The 23,833-nt window shown below is 36.3% G+C and overlaps 1 protein-coding gene and 1 gene segment (V, D, J or C); both read left to right on the forward strand.

Moving 5' to 3' along the window:
• Window positions 1–23,833, forward strand: part of LOC121435425 — a 289,312-nt gene that overhangs the window by 51,462 nt on the left and 214,017 nt on the right.
• On the forward strand, window positions 15,240–19,128 carry LOC121435426 (anionic trypsin-2-like). Its single transcript, XM_041634740.1, has 5 exons — window positions 15,240–15,279; window positions 16,293–16,452; window positions 17,890–18,143; window positions 18,577–18,713; window positions 18,979–19,128. Exons 1-5 carry the CDS (start codon window positions 15,240–15,242, stop codon window positions 19,126–19,128), a joined length of 741 nt encoding a protein of 246 aa, XP_041490674.1.

Genomic DNA, 23,833 nt, shown 5'->3' on the forward strand with positions numbered 1-23,833 from the left:
TGTCTCACCATTAGGCAAGTTCAGCAGTCATTTTTCTGTGGGTCCTGCATGTCCAATTCATACAGCATAACATCAAACAGTCCAAGCAAGAGCAGCTTCTTGCCCAAATGGCTAACCAAGTTCATAAGAAACCTCTTTGATGTCTATTATCCTCTTGAAATACATTAGTGCTGCCAGGAACAGATGTGTCTCATTGTTGACAAAAGTCTTAAATAAGTTTTTAAAACATTTTAAATGCCACATTCTGTGACCTAAAATTTTTATCAATAGAGCAAGATTCATACCAATGCAAAGTATTCATATCTATAACATATCCCCCCTTAAATGTAAACAAACATTTTAAAACAACCATTTAGGGAATTTGTGCATAGTTTTCTAGACAACTTCTTGCTGATTGGAAATGCTATTAATCAGGTCTGTCATGGGGTATCCTGTGTCCATCTCAGCCAGCAGTCCTGAAGCTGTCATGAATGTTAGACCATCTGGACCATCATTTTAGGGAGTCTTTTTTGATCAAACCACATTAGTCTGGAAGGAATCCTTAGAATCTCATCATCTGTGGAAACAAAAGTAGAACTTCTTTTTCAAAGCAGTATATCCTTACACCCAAATTTTTAAGTCAAGATACCTTTAAAATATATATGTTGGTTTAGCTTAGCAGCCCATACAATGAAATGTCTCTTTGTACCTAGCTTATTCACAGTCAAAAAATTCAAAAAAAAAAAAACAATAATATACATAATCCAGACATTCGTGTATATTCCACATTTATGTGGCTTATTTTTCTTACTTTGTGACTGTCTGTACTCTGTCTCTTTGAAGATTTTGTTTTATGTTTAAAAACAATTTGCTTCTTTTTATAATGGTCTATGCTTCCCCCCCCCCAAGCATAGACCATTATAAAAAGAAGCAAATGGATCAGAGTATTGGATCCATTTAGAGGTCTTATCCATCCAAATTTGTCCTTATTGCATATCTGTAATAATTTTCTGAACAGGAGTGCATTTACAGTGGTAAGCAGCTACTATTAACTTTGTTATAGACTTTAGGGTTTCTGCTGAGAGATCGGGGATAATTATGTTTATGTATTTTGGCAAATTCTTATTACTATGTCAAATATTCTTTCTTTTATCTGTAGTCTTAGTAATTTTAAATATAGTTTAAAATAGAGCATTTTCCTTTGTAATGCCTTTTGTAGTTGAATATCCATTTAGTTTCTAGATTTGGAAAATTTTTGGTAATAATTCCACAAAGAAGGTTATCTTTTACTTTGATTGGTATCTCAAAATCTAAGGTACCCCTGTGGATTCTTAGATTTTATCTTTTGATCATTCCCCAAATTCCTAAAGTTTGTGTTTATGTTCTGTTTTCTTGTCTTTCATTTCTCTCTGCATATAAATTTCCCTCATCTTTGTGTTCAAGACCTTATTGATTTTTGATTGTTTGTTTCTAGATTCACCCATTCTATCAGCCTTTCTTTTCATAGTGCTTCTATTAAATTTTTTGATCTGTCCCATTCAAAATATCTTAGCCACATTTTGGATCATAATCTTGCTAAATCTGTTGCTTAAGCTCATGAAGCAAAGGTCTTACCTCACCTTTTTTCTTTCTTTTTCAGTTTTCTCTGTGATCACAGCTAATTTTATAAATGAAATAGTTGAAGGCCCCATCAATATTTGAATCACTTTGTCGGAAGAGAATTTATTCATTGAGGAGTTGAAAACTTTTAGAAGTATTAAATTCTTAACTTCTTCATATAATTTTGGGTTTTACATTGTTATTTATTCACGTGCTATGTTGTATATCTTGTTGTGATTTTTCTGGTGTTATTTCTCAGAGAAATACTCTTCTGAATGTTTAGATCACAACTATTAGTCTTAGAAAGGAAAGCCACCGATAGTAACAAAAACAGTCATCAACAGCCAGAGTTTTTGTTTTATGACACTCCACTGGAGATATCAAATCCATGATCAGTGTTTGAAAACAAAGTAACTATGACAGTTATTTAAAATCAAAAACTATATACATACTTAGACTGAAATTCTTCATAATTAAGTAATAAAAAAGTAGATTGCCTTGAAAAAGGAAACATATAGAAGAAAACAAAGAGTAGAAAAATATATGGGATAAACCTGTAAGAAGTGACACTGTGTTGGAAAGATGGCTCATTAGTTAAGTGTGCTAGATGTTCTTGCAGAGGACCCGTGTTCAGTTTCCAGTACCCACATTGGCAGCTCACAACTTCCTGGAATTACAGCTTCAGGGAATCTATTGCCCTATCTGTTTTTGTGGACAATTGTTTTCCTGAATTACAGCATAATTCATCCAGGCACAAATATATACACATAAACAAAAGCAAAAAAATATGAAGAAGTAATACTGAGGGAGAGTATAAAATGTACAGAGAAGAAAGCATAAAATGAAATATATCTTTCTAATAGGAATCAGGATGTATCTATCTTCTCAAGCTTGGTATCTACAGCTTCCCTTGTCAGGAGGTAGAGTGAGGCAAAGCCTTTATACATGTATATCCATAACATCCAAATAAACTAAACCAGAAAGGATTGAAGGCTGAGTCTCATCTCTTCCCAGGCAGAATGAATGCATGTGGAGGAGTCAGGCACAAATTGCTCCCACCAAGCCTCCTTAATAATGTACACATGTTAATGTCTCCTTCCACTACAGCATCCTCTTCTCCCACCAAAGTATTCTATGTATGTTTTGTGTGAGAAATTTTTGGACATAAGTTGTTTTTGTTGATCTCTGTGCTACTCTGAGAATGTTCAACGTATTCAAGCTGAATTGTTGTGTAGTATGAATCTTTGATTGATTCTTATAAGGCCCGGATTCACAGTTCTCTGCTTTAGCACTTCCCTCCCAACTTGTATTAACACAAGGATGAGCCTTCATCTCTCAAGCTAGTTCAAGATTTAGTTCCACTGGTGTGTTACCCTTAGCTTATCTCATGGGCCTGCTGGCACCTTCCACACAAGAAGATGTGATGCTTCTGTTAATTAGAGGTCATGTGTCCATCAGTGTCCCGTGCTCATGCTGATTCTCAAGATGTCCCCGTGATTATACAGAGAAGATGGGTGAAATTTGGGGATTTAGATTTTTAGAACCTATTGTCCTAGCCACTCTCCAGCTGAGAAGTGTTACTGCAAGTTATCTCCTAAGGCCATACCCCTACATACATGAGCAACCTGTGCACTGCCAATGCATGATCACTGCCACCTGTCTACTTTGTGGTATACAGATCTCTGACCTTAAACATCAGTTTGGTAAATCACAGGTTGATACGACCAGTTCATTTCAACATTAAAAACTAAACTTTATTAATGAAGTTGATTTATTATAAAGTTGCTTCTCTTTCTATTGGTTATTTTAATTACATGCATTCCAGATTATTAAAATGAGATATTGTGAAATCACCCAGTTGCAATAAAATCAGATCACATGACAATTTGTTCTATTAACCTAATAATATTTCATAAATATTATTGCATACAAATGTTACTTTTACATTTATGAATGTGTTTTACTGTGTTGAGCACCTTAGTTCATATCTTCTTGTTTTTATAAGCAAAACCAATGGAAGCGTAATGATTTATTTGCTGGATGACAGAATTATTTTATTTTAAAGCAATCTGAGTGTATGTGTTGGTTAGTTGTTAAAACTCGAGGTAGAATAAGGAAGCCTTCTTTATTCTTCTTCTTCGTAGTGACTTCTTATATAAGAGTTTATTTACTATCATCTCCCCAAAGATAACTTCCCTGTCTATTCAACCTGAAAAACCATATGATGTTGATGTTTTACTCTGCTTTAAGAACACTTGGCAACTATTTTTTAAACAAAGTATGTACATTTAGATAGATAGATAAATAGATAGAATTAATTATACTTATTTATTTTCTGACTTTAGTCACACACACACACACACACACACACACACACACACACACATATATATGTTCAATTAAAACAAGGCCCTATTTTTCTCCTTCATCTGTGTTCACTTTAATCATAGAAGTATGGAAATAAACCAGGAATTCAGTGAATATTTGTTATGTAAATATCTCCTATGTAAAAGGAAAATTAGTCAAGCAGTGGTAGATTTCTTCACACAAAAAGAACTGTACATGTTCATCTGAGGTTAGATAATCTAAGACAATAAAAGATTAGACACTCATGGGCACATAGCTAAACCCAGCATTAGTACCCAAGAGCTGAGGTAGGATAATTGTGACTATGAGTATACCAGGGATGCTTAAAGACTCTGTTTCCAAATAAATAAAAAATTAGCAGGGTTGTTCTAAAAGGGAAGTTCTAAAAGATATTTATTTGAACAAAGCTACATATTTGATTAAGGCTAGCAATGTGTATATACGCACTTCCCCTCTGCTGGCCTTCCCAAGATTGTGAAAGAGAGCAGATGTGATGACTTTGGCCAGGCAATGCCGAAACCAGCTCCAGCACAATGATTTTAATATACAAGGTTTTCTTGCTGGCATTGTACTAGTGCCTGGGCAGATGGACAGTTCTATGTGGCTTGGAAATCTTTACAGGATTTTTCTACTCTTGTCCACCTAGATGAGATGAATTTACCATCTCTCGGTCCTCCAAATGTATGGCACAATTCATACAGTTTATGAACAAAGTCAAGGGAAGGGAGCTGCTGACAGGTGGTATAATCTGAATCTAATATGACATATTATGATATAAACTTAATGTATTAAACTTTGCATTTTGTGGAAGTCACAGATGCTTCCATAATAATAGTCCACCTAATGACAGCTTCTGGACCCTCCACTGGATTTTCCCAGCTTACTCTTCATTAGTCTCAATTCATCTAAGGAGTTCCAGTAAGCCCAGAAAGTGAATAGAAAACGTGACTGTTGTATAAAAATGAACACTCACAACTACATTTTACCAGGTGGAAAATCTTTAATAGTCAGAGCACTGTAACTGTTAATCCTTCATCTTTGACTCTCCATGATGAATGGTGATGAGTAAGAAGTTCAAAATGCAAAGAGCACGCCATCAGTATGCAACATTTGTATTGGTCTTGAGTTCAAGATGGAAAACAGGGACAGGAAATAAGGGCAGGAGGTATGAGGGTGTGTATTAGTCACACTTATCACTGTGACTGAACACCTAATATGAGTTTCTTAAAAGAGGGATTTATTTATTTTGGATCACAGATTCAGAGTTTCCATTTTACAGTCTCTGGCTCTGCTGCTTGTGTGCCTATGGTAAGGCTGAACCTCAATTTTTTACTATGAAGAGAAAGCACAGACCCAGTGGGAGACAGGACCTAGGCAAGACAGGACAAGACAGTGATGTAGTATCTTCTACAGAAAGGTCCCATATTCTACTTTTTCTAGATCACTCCTAAATAACATCACCAGGAGAATACAATATCTTCCACAATGAGTTTTTGTGAGATATTTCATAGTCAAACCATAATGTTTCAAATCCTGGCCTTCAGTGACTAATGTGTGTCTTATTATTCGAAGGCATCCAATGAATCTCAAAGTATCCTAATTGTTACAATGTTTCAAAGTCCCAAGACAAGTATATCCTCTGAGACTCAAAATATTTTTTTCTATGAGACCTAATGCAGTACAAAACTAAAACTCTATATTACTCACACATAAAAATACATAATATACATTCTCATTTTAGGAAGATAATGGGAAAGGAATGTAATAAAGCAAGGACAAGACATAGAAAGCCACATAGTAAATCTAGTTCCATTTGGGCCTTAGCATCCCATTCTTTCTCATTGCAGCTCACATGACCTCTCTGTTAATATAAGTCTATCACTTCCCCCAGCTTTCCTTAAATACATTCTCTATTCATGGCATCTGTAGCTTATAGGGCTACCTGGGATATCCATACCCACATTTGTGTATGTCATACTTTCTCCTTGAGTGTCTCTATTTATCTCAACCCTTATTCTTAAACCTATATTAAAATATCTGTAATAAATTCTACAACTCTGTTTCAAACTGACTAAGTGCAATTAATTCCATTGAGGTCTATAAATGATTATAGGAACTCCTCAAGCTGCTGATAGTTACATTATGAAGCAATATCTCTTACATCTATATCAGCTAGGGCAATGGTTCTAAACTTGTGGATTGAGACCCCCTTGGCCCACCACTATCTCCAAAAATACTTACATTACAGTTCATAACAAACACAAAATTACAGTTATGGATTATCAACCAAAATAATGTTATGGTTGGGGAACTGTATTAAAGGGTCACAGCATTAGAAAGGTTGAGAACCACTAGGGACTCCTAGAATCAGTTATAATAAGTCACCTGGGTTTAGTAGTCTGGAGTGTCAGATTTTATCTTTCAAGACTTAAAATAGATCCTTTCTGTCTTTGAAAGTTTTAAGTGATAATTCTACTGTTGGTCTGATGGACCCACCTTTCTATGTGATTTGGTTTTTCTAGATCACTACCTTCAACACACTTTCTGCATTTTATATTATCTAGTGTTTTGGGTATACTATAATGAGGTGAGATTCTTTCCAAGTCTTATCTTTTTGCTGAACTAAATACATCCTGTTTCTGTAATATTTAGTCATCCCTGGGAAATATTGTGAATCTTTTGAAAATATTTTCAATGCTTTTAGATAGATATTCTTTTTCTTTGCCCAGTAACCTCTATATTTTACCTTTTCATTGAGAATCATGTGAGAGTTCACATTGCTCCTCTTTTTACCTTTTTCCCTGTTGGAATTTTCTAATTCATCTACTTTGTCTTCAAGCCCAGATATTCTGTCCACTCCTAGATCAATTCCACTAATGAGGCTTTCCATGTAGCTTTGCAATTGATTATGCTTTTTTGGGGGGGAGGGGGGTTTCGAGACAGGGTTTCTCTGTGGTTTTGGAGCCTGTCCTGGAACTAGCTCTTGTAGACCAGCCTGGTCTCGAACTCACAGAGATCCGCCTGCCTCTGCCTCCCGAGTGCTGGGATTAAAGGCGTGCACCACCACCGCCTGGCTTGATTATGCTTTTTCCTTTCCAGAATTTCAGATTGTATTTTCTTCAGTATTTTTATCACTTTTAAATCCTGCCTTTATTATCTTACATCCCTTTCCTGTCTCTGTTCAGTTGTTTGTATACTCATTGAGGGGATTATTTTCTTCTTGTCTTCCTTAAACTTACTTCTAATCATAGAAATTGTTCTTCTGAGTTCTATGTCTGGGATTTCATCTAATTTACTTGCTTTGGATGTTATTACTATAGAGTTAGTTTAATTTTGAATTAATCATGCCTTTTCTTTTTCTTATATTACAGAATAGGGATGTACACTTCTGGAGTTGTTTAATTGCTTGCTTTATTCTTTTAGCAGCAATGTTCCTTTACCAGAGGTATTTAAAATGTTAAAGTGTGACCTAGATGTGGTAGAGTTGAGATACAAGGTACATACTATTTTGGGTGGAAACTGGAGATGTAGCTCACTAATAAAGAGCATGGACTGTTCTTCCAGAAGACACTGATTCCATTCATAACACTCACATGACAACTTAAACTATCTGTAACTCTAGCCCCAGGGAAGCATATTGTGCACAGACATACATGCATATATGCAAACAAAAGCCCATATAAATAAAATAATACATATTTTAAAATATTGTTGATAATTAGCATATAAATTCCTTGCTGTAGCAATATCTCCAATTTTATTACAAGCATTTCCTTTTTTTTTCCCACCATATATTAACTAACTGTTACAAATAATGGTTTCCATGATGATATTTATACACATGTATACATTGTGGGGTCTTTTTTCCAGTTTTTCCTCTTCCCATATCTGTTGTTAACCCTTCCTCAGAATAGGCCCTACTGTAATTTTCTGTCATTTTTTAAATATCTAGTATCTGAATAAGAGAGAAAATTGGAGTATTTGTCTTCGTGAGTCTGGCCTATTTTTGTAATATGATGATTTTCAGTTTGACTAATTTTCCTGCAAATGATACAATTTTATTCTTTTCTATGAATGAGTAACACATTGTTGTGTATACATACTCATTTCCTTTATTAGTCTATTAATGATAACCTTGGTTATTATTAATGCTACCACAGTAAGCAATAAGTATTCAAGTACTTCAAATGCCTGCTGACTATGCTTTTTTTAACCAGTTATATTTATTTATTTATTTATTTAAAATGTCCTCCTCCTCCCATCCTCCCATTTCCCTTCCCCTCCCCCACTCCCATCACCCTGCTTTCCAGTCCTAAGAGAAGTCAGGGTGCCCTGCCTTGTGGGATGTCCAAGACCCTCCCTTCCATCCTAGGAAGGTGTGCATCCAAACAGACTAGGCTCCCAAAAAGCCAGTACATGCAATAGAATCAAAATCCAGTGTCATTATCATTGGCTTCTCAGTCCGCCCTCGTTGTCAGCCACATTCAGAGAGTCCAGTTTGATCACATGCTCGTTCAGATCCAGTCCAGCTGGCATTGGTGAGCTCCCACTAGATCAGTTCCACAGTCTCCATGGGTGGTCGTACCCCTGTGGTCTGACTATGCTTTAATCAGGCATATACCTGAAGTTTTAATCTAATTAATCTTAATCAATAAAAACCAGAGGTCAGATATCAGGGTAAAAACCAGGTAAATAAGAGAACTGGAAGAAGGTGGCAATTGCTTCCTGACTTTCTCTGTTCCTCCATACAAAAGGGCACAATTATTCTTTCCATCCCACCTTATCACTTCCTGTCTCTCTGTATAGTCCTCCAGACCTCCATGGTTAATGAGTGACTAGCTCTGCTCTCTGACTCCAAACAAGCTTTATTTGTCAGAACACAAAATATCAATCAACATTTCCCCCTTTCTGTATAAATAAAAAGCAAAGGTTTTAACTAACTTAGAAAAAATATATACAATAAGTAAGACAACTATATACAAATAATTACAGGCACAAATTACATTAACAATGTCCAACACATTGTCAAACTCAGAGAAATTGCTCCGTTATCTATCCTATCTTGGTAAGTCCAAAGTGCTGTACATATTTCACTTTCTATCCTAACATGTATGACCAACACCAAACTATTTTTTATGTCTTTCAAACTTCTACACTTTACCTCCTTTGTAAATTTCTTTTTTGACTTTGGTAACAAATAAAACTATAACTATAGCTATCTAGTCTTTAACTCCATTAGAGACATGAAAAAGAAATATTGCCTGAATAAATAAGAAGTTTAGAGCAAACAACTTCCAAAATTATGAAATTACTGAAACAGTTGGCTTCCCAGAAAATCATCAAGTTTCTTCTGTGACATAGGGGCATCCATCTTCAGACTGCAGGCCTAGAATATTGGGCACTGAAAATATTGAAGGACTGTCCTATCTTGTCTTGACAAAAATTGGTAGTTGCTTTCTTTTGTGTCCTGCTTTTCCAATTTGGACAGAATACTGTCAACTGTTGAGGCAAGAGCAGTTTCCTGTCCAGTGGCTACCTTTTGCTCCAAAGAAAGAAAACTCCATATGGAGTTTCACTGAGGCCCATTATCTTTTCTGAAGTAGACTGGTACTGCTAGGAACAGACATGTCTCACTGTCATTAAAAATATAATAGCTCTGCCCTCTGACCCCAAGCAAGCTTTATTTGTCAGAAAAAAAACTAAAATATCACACAACCTATTCGCAATATCACAGGATAGTATAGTAGTTCTGTTTTTAATTTTTTAAGAAATATCTGTCTTGATTCCCATAGTGGTTGTACAAATTTATACTCTCTCAGCACTAGTACTTAACAATAGCCCCTATGATTCTTACTGTTGTTAGAATTTTTTATTGTTGATGACAACCAATATGACTGAAGTGACACAGGATTTTAATGAATCTTTTATTTGCTTTTTATTTAAAACTAATAATGGTGAGGATTTGCAAATATTTATTTGTCATTTGTACTTTTATCTTTTAAGAATTCCTTTCAATGCCCATACTTAATTTGATGACTTGAGTTGTAATGCATTATTTTTAAGTGTATTTAATCAATTTTACATGTTAAGTGTCTCTAAGATATGTACTTTTTCTCTTTATGAAGGTTAGCTTTTTCAAACATTTATTTTTCTTGGACAGAAACTTTTAATTTCATGCAGTACCATTTCATTTTTCTTGCTATTGACTCCTTGGTTATTGAATCTGATAATCAATGTAATCAAAATATCAAAATACTGTAGATATTCCTTGTGTAGACCTATGTACCGTAGTGCTTTTCTTATGTTTTTATTCAGAAGTTTTGGTCTTAAGCTAATGTATTTTAAACATTTTGGATTTTTTTGTGAAGGGGGAGAGATGCATATTTACATTTATTTTTTTCTTTATATATATTATTTTGTTTTCTGTTTGAGAAATTCATATGTGAACACATTACTCCTGCCTTCCTCCCTCCAACTCTACTAATACTTCAAAATTCATGATCTTATTTTAAATTATATATGTGTGTATGTACATGTGGACATGTGCTGTGTTGGTGTATATAAAAACATGTATAAGCAACCTATCAAGTAAATTTAGCATATGTACATGTATCCTTGGCTGGCCATTTAAAGCTAGAAAAATTAGGCAGTAGCTTGTCCTTGTAGGAAACAACTTATTCTTCTTTCCAAAGCCATTGACTACCGTAATTCTTCATCCAGATATTGGATCACATGGAATTTCACCCATCTATGTTAACATGTCAACTCATGTTGTCATAATGCTTATTTTTCTCAGACAACCATACAGTTGACATTACCTGAGCTCATTTCCATGTCATGTCTAGAGGACATCACCTAGCAAGAGATGTCTAAGCTTTGCGTTTTTCTGTTCTTTTTAGGCAAACTTTTCCCGGCACTATTTGTGGAGAAAGTAGTCTTTTATAAAGTGTATTTTAGGCACCTTTGCAATGATCAGGTAGCTGTAGCTATGTGGGATTTTTTATAAGTTAATTAGTTTATTAAATTAATCTACATATCTGGCTTTTGTTGATACTAGAGTGTTTTTTTTGTCAAAATTACTGTGTATTATGACTTGGATGTGTAGTGTAATTTAGACTGCATCTTTTTTCTACTCAAGATTACTTTGACCTTTCAGGTAAGTATAGATTTTAGTTTTATTTCACCTATTTCTTTAAAGGATATCATTAGAATTGTGATGGAGATTAAATTAACTGTGCCAATAATATTTGGTAAAATAATTTTCCTTTAATTTCTTTATTTAATGTTCTATGATTGTCTTTTACCCTCATAGGTAGGCATTAATATTTTTTGTTGATAATATTGCATATGAGGGTTTCATTCTGTTTTTTTTATCAAGTTTATTATTGCTCTATGAAAAGGCTACTGAGATTTGTATACTGATTTTATCATACTACTTGGTGGTGATGATCATGTCCATGAAATTTCTGTAGAAGTCCTTTAGTTTTTATTAGGAATAAGATAATATCACAATAATTTATTCTTTACTTTGCTATTTCTATTCATTGAGCATATGCATATGACTAATAGAACTTAAGAGAAAGTATAAAATTGGGAGAGAGTTAGGTTATGGGGAGTAGAGTACTATAAGGGAGAAATGTGGTTAAATGTGATCATATTTCATTGAATAAATATATTAAATTCTAAAGAAGAAAAATAATTTTGCTTTTAATTATTTGAGATTATAATATTATTATAACATTTCTCTCATTTCCCTTTCTCCTTAAAATTCATGGTCTCTCTTTTCATTGCTATATGTGGCTATATACATATATGCATGTATATTCCTGACTATAATCTGATCATAATGTTACTTTTATGTAGGTTGTTTGGGCTAACCATTTGGCACAGTCAAACAATTAGTGTGTTCTTCCCTGGGGAAGACCACTTCTCCCATTTCCTGCTTTCCTTGGGTACTTATAGCTTGTTATATAGTTTTGAGTCCTCATGTTTTTTCCTATCTACTTCAGCATGCCAACTTGTCTAGTATTTGCTCAGCTCTCATTTGCGTAGTAATATTGGTGAGAAGTTAAGGGCATAGCTACTGACAATTCTATAGGAAAATTTTACACAACAAATTCCCTCACCTTCAGGCTTTAGAGTCTTTCCTACCTATCATATGCAATGTTCTCATAACCTTGTGTATAAGACTGTTTTGTACATATATCCACTGTGACTGGATTTCAAAGTACTGCGTTTTGATTGATTATAGCTTTCTGTAATGATCCTATTTGTTGCAGAGAATTTTCCTTGATTGGGGTGAAGACTATACTTACCTATAGGCATAAGGAGAAAATGTATTCTTAATCTGTTTACTCAACTACAGAAAAACAAGAAACACTCCATTCTGTAGCAAAACAGTCAGCGGGGGGGGGGGGGGCAACGACTTAATTTTCAGAAGAAGAGGTGGTTCAGGTATCATCTATGAAGTCAGTTCTCTTCAAAGATATAGAGTCTTTATATCTGATATTGAGATAACAATATCTGTTATCAGCCTCTTTCATGAGATGGCACCAAGTACATGCAAGGCAAGGCAACCAGATAGCTGTCTGAGTGTACCAATCAAGAAAATGATTATCATGTTTTATTTTACACTAGTTGCTTCATAAACTTAAAAACCTTAATTCCACACTGTAAAGCCCACATGATCATCTAGAAATGCAGAATGTTAAGATAAATATGAGGTTCATCAAAGAATATAATCAAGTATAAAATACACACTGAGGAAATAACCCCTATTTCCAAAATTAAAATGCAATCAAAATGGGGACTAAGAGAATGTTTTAGAGAAAGATACAAAGGAATTCGTATATTAGAATGAATAACACCAGGAACAGCGCAGACTTTCAAAAGGAATGTAAACAGCTGTTTTTGAGTATCTACCCTACTTATCTCAGTATAGAACATGAGAAAATAGTTATGATACACAATAATCTTCTAAACTATGATCCCTGATAGCCTGGAGAAAGCTGTCCTCAGGTCATAAATAGGAGCACAAATATGAAATTACTGAAATCCAAGCTCTATCTATAGAACACTACTGTGCCATATCCTTCAATACTGATTTACAGATAGGGTCATAGTGAGATCAATGGACGTCAACATCCCTCTGGCTAAAATGGTTTTCCATATTCATTGGGGATATCCCATTGTGTGCACCTGGCTAGAATATACTGGATTTGGAAATACTAGAAGAAATATCTCACTTTTTCCTCCAGACCAATAGGCTTCTAAATAATTGTGACAAGAAAGCAAAGCACAAATTTTACAATTGGATTTCCCAATATGACAGACATGTTTCTCAGAATCCAAACTAAACATAGTGACATCAACATATTGTGTAATCTGGACATGAGGCCCAAAATGTGTGTCTAGTGTTACACATGGAATAGCTGGGCCATGATAAAGTAAGGTTCTGAGACACAAGGCCAGGAAAATATTAATTTGGTGTTCACATTGTGCCAAGGGAAAAAATGGCAATGTTTACCTTGTCCCCTAGGAACCCTTGGCTTTTAGCAGTAGCCTTTCACATGCCACCTGTGACAGGTTTGATACTTCACAAGAGTTTTCTTATCTTTTTGAAGCCTTGAGACCTTATGACAGCTTAGGATAGATTTCTGCAAAAAATTAAATCTATCTGAGTCAAAGTACCTTACTTATTAATTAGAAATAATTCCTTTCTTCAAACTTCACCATAACAGAGGGTTTTTTTTTGAGATAAGGTTTGCCAAAAGAAAATAAGGTTCCATTCATAAGAAATGTAAAAGCGTTTCTTAAATAAAATGAGGCTCCATACATAGGAAATGTAGTGCATGACTCTTTTGTGAAAGAAATGTCTTGAAATTCTATAAGATATTATAGAAATAAACTAGTACTCCACTCAGGTATGACCCCATGGCCCAATATATAACATTTAGCATATGGACGTGAGAGCTCAAGGTACTAATTCTGTTGTGCAGCTGAGCTAGTCATGCCAGAAGTGGATACAGAGATATTTAACTGGCCTTTCAAGGTTGTTTTCTGCAGTACCTGCTGGTAACCATTTCTTTCAGCACCCTGCAATCCCAGTACATCAAAACCAATAACAAGACTCTGAACTCAGACTTTTTCACTCATTTAAGAACTTCTAAAACATATTTTCTTTATAATTTAGAGAATTTAGTCATGAAATTTGTTTGTTCTTGTCCCTCAACACTGACATTGGACTAATTAGAAAATAAACAGATCCTACAACAGTGTTCCACAAGTTGTATGATAAATTAGATATAATCTGACATAGCAATTTTTTAATTGCACTTTTTATGGCAAGTTAGTTCTCAATAAATTTCAAGGCTGGTATTTGGTGGTTTTTTAAAGAACTCGTTCAAGGAGCTTCTAGATAAAAATTTATTTTGAACAGAAGTCAGACTGACCATCGTACAAGGCTTTTCTCATACCTCATTTGGAGAATGATTTCTATTTCAAACTGCCTAGTTCTAGATAACATGGAAGTATTATTTTTTTGCAGATTGCTAATACAACCATGAAAAAGCTTGAACTGGATCAATAAAAGCATAAACAGCGAGAGTCAAAGGTCACGACACAGAGGAAAGGAGAATGTGGTGTTGGTCTATCTTTGGGACACATTGAGGAAGCTCGTACTTACACTTTATCCCTCATACTTCAAATCAATTGCTTGGTATGGCCCTTGTTACAATGGTTAGTCAGCTGAAAGCCAACAGTTTTGAGCAAGTCCCTTCATCCATTTGTTATAAATTCATCCTCTAACTCTGATCACCTGACCTTTCAATATATAGCTCATATTTATAAGATACAGAAACAAAGTAATTCTTCTCACAGGACACTAGATCTCTAAATACCCACGTAACTACCAATATCAGGTCTTCCTGAAATTAAGTTTCTTTGAATTCTGGGTATGTCTAAGGATCATGATTGTGCTCTACCATCTAATGTCTTTATATAAGCCTAAGAAGACCTAGCTACATAGATAGTTTATAGTTCCACTGTTTTTGCATCCTGGCTTCCTTTCAAGAATCAGCTGTTCTCCTCACCAAGAAGAAAAGTTTCCTTATCACATGTTCCTCACCTACCCACAGAATAGGCAAATAAGGGAGAGATAATGCATGGCCTAGGAAGGAGAAACCCACAGGTGTGCTTGGGAAAGGGCAGTGGGGCACCTCCCCTCTGTACCTCCTTCTCCCTCCAGCACAGTATAAATGCCAGTTCTCCCCAGGCACTCACTACCTTCTGCCAAGATGAGTGCACTCCTATTCCTGGCCCTTGTGGGAGCTGCTGGTGAGTGCCATGCCTTTACTCAGATCCTAATCTTTCTTCTCCTAGAGGACATGTACCCTACCACTAAAGATGCTTCATGTACTTTCTGTATTCCAATGTCTTCTGTCTTCCTACCATAGCTGTGCATTGGAATTTTCTTGTTACTTTGCAAGCTTCATCTTTATTCCCCTCTCTACTGTTGTTTACTATGGTATCCCAATGGCTAGAAATGGAACTCTTGAGGGGGTTGTATGAAATGGACCATAAGAACTCTGATTTGGGTCCAACAGTTTGGGGATAGCTTAGCCACGAATATATTTCCAAATAAATACTCCATTCAGAAGTTGAAAACTTCATTCTATTGGGGATTAATGTCTTAAAGTTCTGAGCTTATTTGTCTGGAGCAACAACTTTGTAATAGGAAGTACATTTCTGATAGATATATATATATATAATCATAACTTTATTATGTATTATGTTTTATTAATATATATAATGTAGAAATGATATTAAGATTCATAAACACGTAATCAAGGTTTAAAATCAATGATCTTGGTCATTATCATTCTATCCCTATATCCTACATAAGACCTCAACATATAGACTGAGCAGTAAAAAAACTTAGATATATTGAGGTCAACATACCAAAGATATTTTCCAAGATAGTTTCAACTATCTTAATCTCCTTAAGATCTGTTAGAAACGGGGTATCAAAAAATTATGAACAAGAGATAACAGCAAGTAGAGGATCAGACAACAATACCTGTGCTCAATCCTGCAGTCTGAGGACATCCATTACTCTGTCCCCTGTAACCAATCAGAACACTGTTACTTACAGAGAATCTTTCTATTGTATTATGGACACTGCTCTGTATTATGAATTGTCATAAGACACCATAGGCCTGCTGTTGCCTTTTTGCCTGTAGTTACTGTAATAAATAAGGATCCCTAATTAGCTTAAGGTTGACACGGGACTGAGGACTGCAATTTCCAGTATCTTGATGAATTGTCTTCTCTCTTCTTTCCTACTAAAGTTGCTTTCCCTGTCGACGATGATGATAAGATCGTTGGAGGCTACACCTGCCAGAAGAATTCTGTCCCATACCAGGTGTCTCTGAACTCTGGCTACCACTTCTGTGGAGGCTCCCTCATCAACAACCAATGGGTGGTGTCTGCAGCTCATTGCTATAAGAGGTAAGTGATGGGCTCTGGCTTTACAGAACACATATGACATTTGCAAGGGAATGGGATTAGATCAGGTATCAACTGAAGTGTTTAGATGAATGGAAGAGTCAGAGAAGAGAGATTATTGACTGCAACTTCTTTCATGAGTGTGTAGAGAATTAGGTCTTAACGAATATTAAGCCCTTTACAACCCGGAACCATCCAAAGTCAATCAGGGATACAAATAACAAAAGAAAAGAAAATGAATATTAGGGATAATAGACCTAACATGAAGTCACTCAAAGTCTTCACATAATTACACTGTGTCCTGTAGCAGGGATATAAAGAGAGTTTTCTGAGTTTGGACAATCAGAAGCTTTTTTTTTAATTATAAAGGCGATCTAATATATCCATTCTCATTATGGAAGTGGAAAGAATTTTCTTGATGGATCATAAAAATTCATCTTTTAATTATAATATCTAACTGGATGTAAACATCAACTACATTTCTCTGATGCTACTACGATATTGGCTTTAAATGTTTTCATTTGTAGTCTATATGATGGCATAGTTTCAATAAAATATTTTGCTTAGCAACATGTAGTTCTGGTTTTTAAGTACAGGTTTCTAAATGGGTGATTGGAGGTTTGTACAATCATGGGGCAATGTCTTCATTTTATAAATTGTTGAGCCTGAAGCTGTGATTGGGGGTATTGGACATGGACAGAGGGGGCACCAGAAGAAATAGCAAAGTGACAGCTGAAATTCTAATGTCATACTTGGTTCCTTGTTGTTTACAAACCTAGGGCATATTGAGAAGGCACAGTGACAGCTCAGTCCATGAGCTCAAACTGCCTATTTAAACTCACTTAATTATGTAGAGATAACTGAGAATTAGATTCATTAAAAGAGGGTTTCTTACCAGAACATGCATCCGGATCATCAAGATTCAAATTCAGAAAGTTGAGAAATACATCCAGATGGCTAAAATTCAAAGCAAGTTTTGAGGTGCCATAGTTGCATGGTTCAAGCTATTGTTTTTTGTTTGTTTGTTGTTTGTTTGTTTTTATTGAGATAGGATTTCTCTGTGAAGCTCTGACTGTCCTAGAAATCACACTGTAGTCCAGGCTGGCCTTGGTCTCAGAGATCTTTGTTTCTTTGTCCCTGAGTGAGGGAATAAAGGCATGTGTATCTGTTGCTGAGAATTAGACCATTTTATTGGGTTGTTTGCATCCATTGGGGAACAGTAGGTTGGTGAACAGTCTTCATCTGCTCATATTACTTCTCTTTAAAATAGAAAGAAATTTGGGTCTCAAGATGGTACTTCCACATCACACCTTTGCTACTTTGTTGAGGTTAAAGCAGGCCTCATCCCATCTTTAGACTACCCAGCTAAAAGAGTTACTTGACCTGCACTATCTGAGGTAATGGATAGGAATTTTCTGCCATGTCTTTTCTTTCCAACAGCCGCATCCAAGTGAGACTGGGAGAGCACAACATCAACGTCGCGGAAGGCACTGAGCAGTATGTCACTGCCTCCAAGATCATCAAGCACCCCAGCTTTAGTTCATCAACCCTGAACAATGACATCATGCTGATCAAGCTTGCTTCCCCTGTGACCCTCAATGCCCAAGTGGCCACTGTAGCTCTGCCCACCTCCTGCGCAGGTGCTGGCACTCAGTGCCTCATCTCTGGCTGGGGCAACACCTTGAGCTCTGGTGGTGAGTACTTCATCCACATCTTTTGAGAACTAAGCCAGATTCTACACATAAATGATTGGTTGCTAGGCCATAAGTGCACTGCACTATCCCCAAAACACAGGGTTCTTAGATGGTAACAACAGGCATTGACCTACAGTTTGATCTGGTTCCAGAACATAAACAGGAGAATTGCAGAATGACTGATCATTAGTTCCAAGAAAGACATCAATAACGCCTACTTTTAATATCTTGAAGAAAACACAGTAATCCTCTATGCCAGTCTATCCCAGGGTGACTCTAGTACATCTTCAATGGCAGCTTCAGTGTTCACATACTGGACAACAACGAAATATTGATCCCTAGCCTGGTCTCTATTAAATTTCATTCTCCTTTCCTCAAAGTGAACAACCCAGACCTGGTTGGATCACATTTCTTCCTTCTCTTTTATTTAAAGTGAAAAACCCAGACCTGCTCCAGTGCCTGAATGCCCCAATACTGTCTCAGTCTGCCTGTCAATCAGCCTACCCTGGACAGATAACCAGTAACATGATTTGTGTTGGCTTCCTCGAGGGAGGCAAAGATTCCTGCCAGGTAATTGGTTCCCTTCTCATATAAATATCTTGTTTTCCTGGGAGTGGGTGTGGATTGGCCTAGTGAGTGGGTCAGGAAGTTTCCTCTTGTGGCTCCATGGAAAAGGGAGGAGGTCTTTTCCGGATATCATTTCAACACATTCATGAGAATAGGGCATTGGATATAAAATGGAGATCCAGGGAGGCTAGAATTGTATCTTCAGGTCAGAGTGAATGTAGTCTATTTTATATGCCCCTTCTTTAAACACTTTATTCCTCTATCCTAGGGTGACTCTGGTGGTCCTGTGGTCTGCAATGGACAACTCCAGGGCATTGTCTCCTGGGGCTATGGCTGTGCCCAGAAGAATCTCCCTGGTGTGTACACCAAGGTCTGCAACTATGTTACCTGGATTAAGAACACCATTGCTGCCAACTAAGAATCTTTCATCCCTCTGAAATCACTATGGCAATAAACTGAATTCCTTACGTTCTGTGTCTTGGTCTGATCACTTTATACTCTTGTCTATGAGAAATACACACCCATTTGAGGATATCTTTATCTATCCTTGAGATACGGAGAGCATCCTACACCTCCAAAAATGTTACATGAAACTGTAGGTCAGCAACAGTTGAAAAAAGCCTAATATTAAATGATAGAGGGAACAGAGGTTTTGGTTTTCTTTTAGAAAGTCATATATCAGAATATAGATGATAAAATGTCCTAATTATTTTACATTTATGTTGGTTTTTAATGAACACTTTCATGAATACATTCATTGTTACCACCAAATATCATGTACTTTAAACAAGAGTTTTCATATTTGGTTGCAATGAGTCCTGAAGGTGTTAACATACTCATTTACCATCATAGGTACTAAGATTCTTACACACATTGATTAGTGTGGAAACATTTTTTTCCTCACAAAAAACATGTAGGACTTGTGCATGTGCCCACAGGAATAGCTTCTCCCATCTCTATTCTTCATATGCCTATAACATTTCCTTCTACTTATCTATGATAAGAGAATATGTATGCAGCAGTATGAGATCTACATACACATTCCAACATTTAGGTTGTTCTCTCTATAGAGTGATTTTTATTGGAGTGGCAAAGCTAGACAACAAATGCACAGAGGGCATTGTCATACAGCACCCTTCTCCAAGCAGATGATGAACCTCGGGATTGCCTCTTCTCCCTTGTGCTCACTGACCTGCATTGCATTTGCTCCTGTAGCAACTCTGCTAACCATGAGGACTTTGTACAGCATGCACATTGTCTGCCTAGCTGCTATGAAACATCATAGCAGAGAATCTCAACTCAGGCAAAACACACCCAAATTATCACTTGCTTTTGTGTCTTTATCAGTAGATATAACCTTGAGCAAGCTCAATCATTTCTCTACATGCTATCTACAACCTAAAATTTCATCATTTCTTTTCTTTTTGAGACAACATATTACTCCAATTCTCAGGTGACATTTGAACTGTCAATGTGAACCACTATGTCTGAGTCTAAAGGAGTCTTTTTCTCACAGAAATAAAAAATAAAATAAAATTTGAGATCAATAAGGAGGCACGGCTCCTTCTTCTGAGTTGTCTCTCTATGCTACCGATTACTATTTTCTTTTTTCCCCTTCCAGCCTCCATTGCACATTTACATTTGTTTCAAAAGTGTTTTTAATTTAAAAAGACATTCATCATTTTGGTGTCCCTTTTCTCCTTCATCCTCTCCCAAAAACCTTCCCTTAAGCCTCTCCCATGGCTCACTATTCTAAAATATTCAGTCTCTTTTTATTTGATTATGTTTATTTCAAATGTTTGAATGCCTTTGTGTGTCAGGGAGTGCATGTGTATGTGAATTTTGAATGCACAAATCAATTTTTCAACAATGATTCTCATAAAAGTGAGGTAACCCTAGCATTCATGAGTCTTTAGGTCTATTGGTGCTTCTGATATCTGCAGTCTTGCTAACAACTCTCAGCACCAGGAAACCTAGTCCCATAGAAGGCATTCAGTTTTGCTCAGCTCAGAAGCCTCTGGGTCCTGTGTCTGAAATGCATGGTGTATTCAACACAAGGAACTTACCTATCATCTCTGGATGCAAATAAATGCAATACCAATAGCCTGTAAGATTTCAGGATCCACTTGGACAACTTTAATGAACAACTCAAAAGAGGGCTTTCCAAAGGGAGCTTTAACAAACGTAGGATTTTGGATCTGTTTAGATATTTTGCTCTTGGAGGAAGTATTTTTAAGCCCAGATTATAAATTATCTATGTGTGTGTCACACACACACACATATTTATAGGTATTATAGGTTTTTAAAAGCTTATTGTCATAATTCTTTCAATATTTTCAGGTACCATTGCTTTTATTTTACCCTCCTGCCTCTTTCTCTGTTTATCTTCCTTGCCACTCTCTCACCTGTCATTTTTCCTTTTCCCAATCATCTCTTTTATATTCTCTCTTTCTTTCACCATTGCTCTCCCATTTCCCTACTCTGGAAATGGCCTCTTTTTACCTTCCTAGTTTTTTACTTTTCCAATTTATTCAAGGATATGTACACACATCTTAATATTTTAGGCTAGGCGCCTCAAATGAGAAAGAATATGTGTCATTTGGATTCTGGGTTATTTCACTCAATATGCTCTTTTAATGTGTTCCATTCATATACCTGCAAAGTTTGTGATGGATGGAATGTATTTCTGGTATTGAAAAAGAACAAAATACCCAGGGCTAGCTTAGTCACAAATCCTTAAGAAAAACCTATAACTATTACTTTATCAAACCAGTACAATCCCTAATTACATTCTAAATATTTGTCTTTATGCCTACAGATACACACAGTCCTCACTCTGCATTGAGGAAACTTCTCTTTGCAACAGCGGGAGAACACTAAAGGAAACCATAACCAATAAAAATTGGTAGTTGTGGAGCTCAGTCCAATAGATGCATCAACAAAATAATTACCATACCCAAATCTCTATGAAAGTGAAGGATAATCTATTTTAAGAGACAGAGAACCAGCAGTTTTGCTCTGAGATTGTTACTCCTAGTTAGGTCAGATGCTAAGCCCATAAAGTCTCAACAATGTGATTGCCTAAGCATAGGCTGAGAAGAGCATCAACCATACATATGCCAAAGTGTACATAGAAAAGCCAGTGATGTCCCAGCCTTACACAATGATAACTAAGGCATGCTGGATAGGGAGAAATAGTCATCACCAGGCAGAGTGAATCATGTGGACACCCAATATAAAATGGTTGGTACCAACACATTCATATAAGTAACATAATACTGGCAAAGCAGAACATATTTGTGTGTATGTATATATGTGTATATATGCATATAGTAACAAATTAAAAGAATCTATGAGTTTAAAAAACAGCAAATAAGTATTTAGAGAAGAGTTCAGAAGTAAGGGAAGGGGAAAATAATGTAATTATATTTTAGTGTCAAGAAAGAAAAGAAATAATGAAAAATTGAGCAGAAATTATGTATATAAAACACATTATATGTTCCTTATATACATAAAGCAATTAAGCTTTAACCAGCTAACAATCTCTCCAGGCTGTGAAAAATATTATTTTTTTACTTTAAATCTATCTTTTTCTTTTGTAGTTATCCTGTGCACTACTATTTGGTCTTCATTTACAATTTTTACCATATTGTAAATAATTATTGACTTTGAAGCAGTGGTGAAGCTTGGTTCAGTCTCAAAGTGATATGACATGCTTTGTTGAGTCACATGCGATGCTTGTCACTTTTTGAACCTAGAATTGAATGGAAGGAGTAAATAGGAGGTAGGGCAGAGAATTGGAAGACAAGATGGAGTGGAAACTGTAATTGAAATAAAATATTAAAAACTTAAACAGCAATTTTAATACTTATTTTCATTATTCTCTGCCACCTGAATGTCCACATAACACAACCAGCCACTCCAAACTCAATACCCATATCTTTATCTTTCCTAGCATGAAAAATTGGCCCAAAACTGTGAATACAAATCAACCTTTTCCCAGTCGAAATATTTTGTTAGATATTTTAAAAGAAACAACAAAATGAGTGAATAACAAAGTTTGGCTACTGTGATAGAGGTTTTCATCATTTTTGTTCTTGATGTTGGTGTTATTTGTTTCTTTGTAAGGAAGGGAATAGGCACTTATACTCCAAAAGAAGACTATTTCTTTTTTTTTTTGTTGTTATTAAAAATCCCCACCTCCTCCCTTCCTCACATGTCCCTACCCCTCCCCTATACTCCCCTTCTCCCTCCTTCCCCAGTCCAAAGAACAGTCAGGGTTCCCTGCTCTGTGGGAAGTCAAGGACCCCCCCCCACTTCATTCAGGTCTAGGAAGGTAAGCATCCAAACAGACTAGGCTCTCACAAAACCAAACATGCAGTAGAATCAAAACCCAGTGCCATTTTCTTTGGCTTCTCAGTCAGCCCTTATTGTCAGTCACGTTCACAGAGTCTGGTTTGATCACGTGCTTGTTCAGTACCAGTCCAGTTGGCCTTGGTGAGCTCCTATTATATAAGCACAACCATCTCAGTGGGTTGGTGCACCCCTCGTAGTCCTGACTTCCTTGCTCATGTTCTCCCTTCTTCTGCTCCTCATTTGGATCTTGGGAGCTCATTCCAGTGCTCTAATGTGGGTCTCTGTCTCTAGCTTCATCCATCGCCAGATGAAAGTTCTATGGTGATATGTAAGAGATTCATCAGTGTGGCTATAGGATAGGGCCAGTTCAGGTGCCCTCTCCTCAGCTGCCCAAGGAACAATCTGGGGATATCGCCTTGGAAACCTGGGAACACCTCTAGAGTCAAGTCTCTTGCCAACGCTAAAATGGCTCCCTTAATTAAGGTATATACTTCCCTGATCCCATATCCACCCTTCTTCCATCCCAACCGACCAATTCCCCCAAGCTCTCCCCATCCTCCACTTCTCACTTCTCTCTCCCCATCTCCCCTTATCCCCACCACACCCAAACCCCCAAGCTCCCAGTTTTTGCCTGGCAATCTTGTCTACTTCCAATATCCAGCAAGATAACTATATGTTTTTCTTTGGGTTGACCTTCTTATTTAGCTTCTCTAGGATCATGAATTATAGGCTCAATGTTCTTTATTGATGGCTAGAATCCACTTATG

The sequence above is a fragment of the Microtus oregoni genome, unplaced genomic scaffold (genome assembly GCF_018167655.1).
Source record: "Microtus oregoni isolate MIOR12 unplaced genomic scaffold, Mior012 000046F_ref0000063, whole genome shotgun sequence".
NCBI lineage: Eukaryota > Metazoa > Chordata > Mammalia > Rodentia > Cricetidae > Microtus > Microtus oregoni.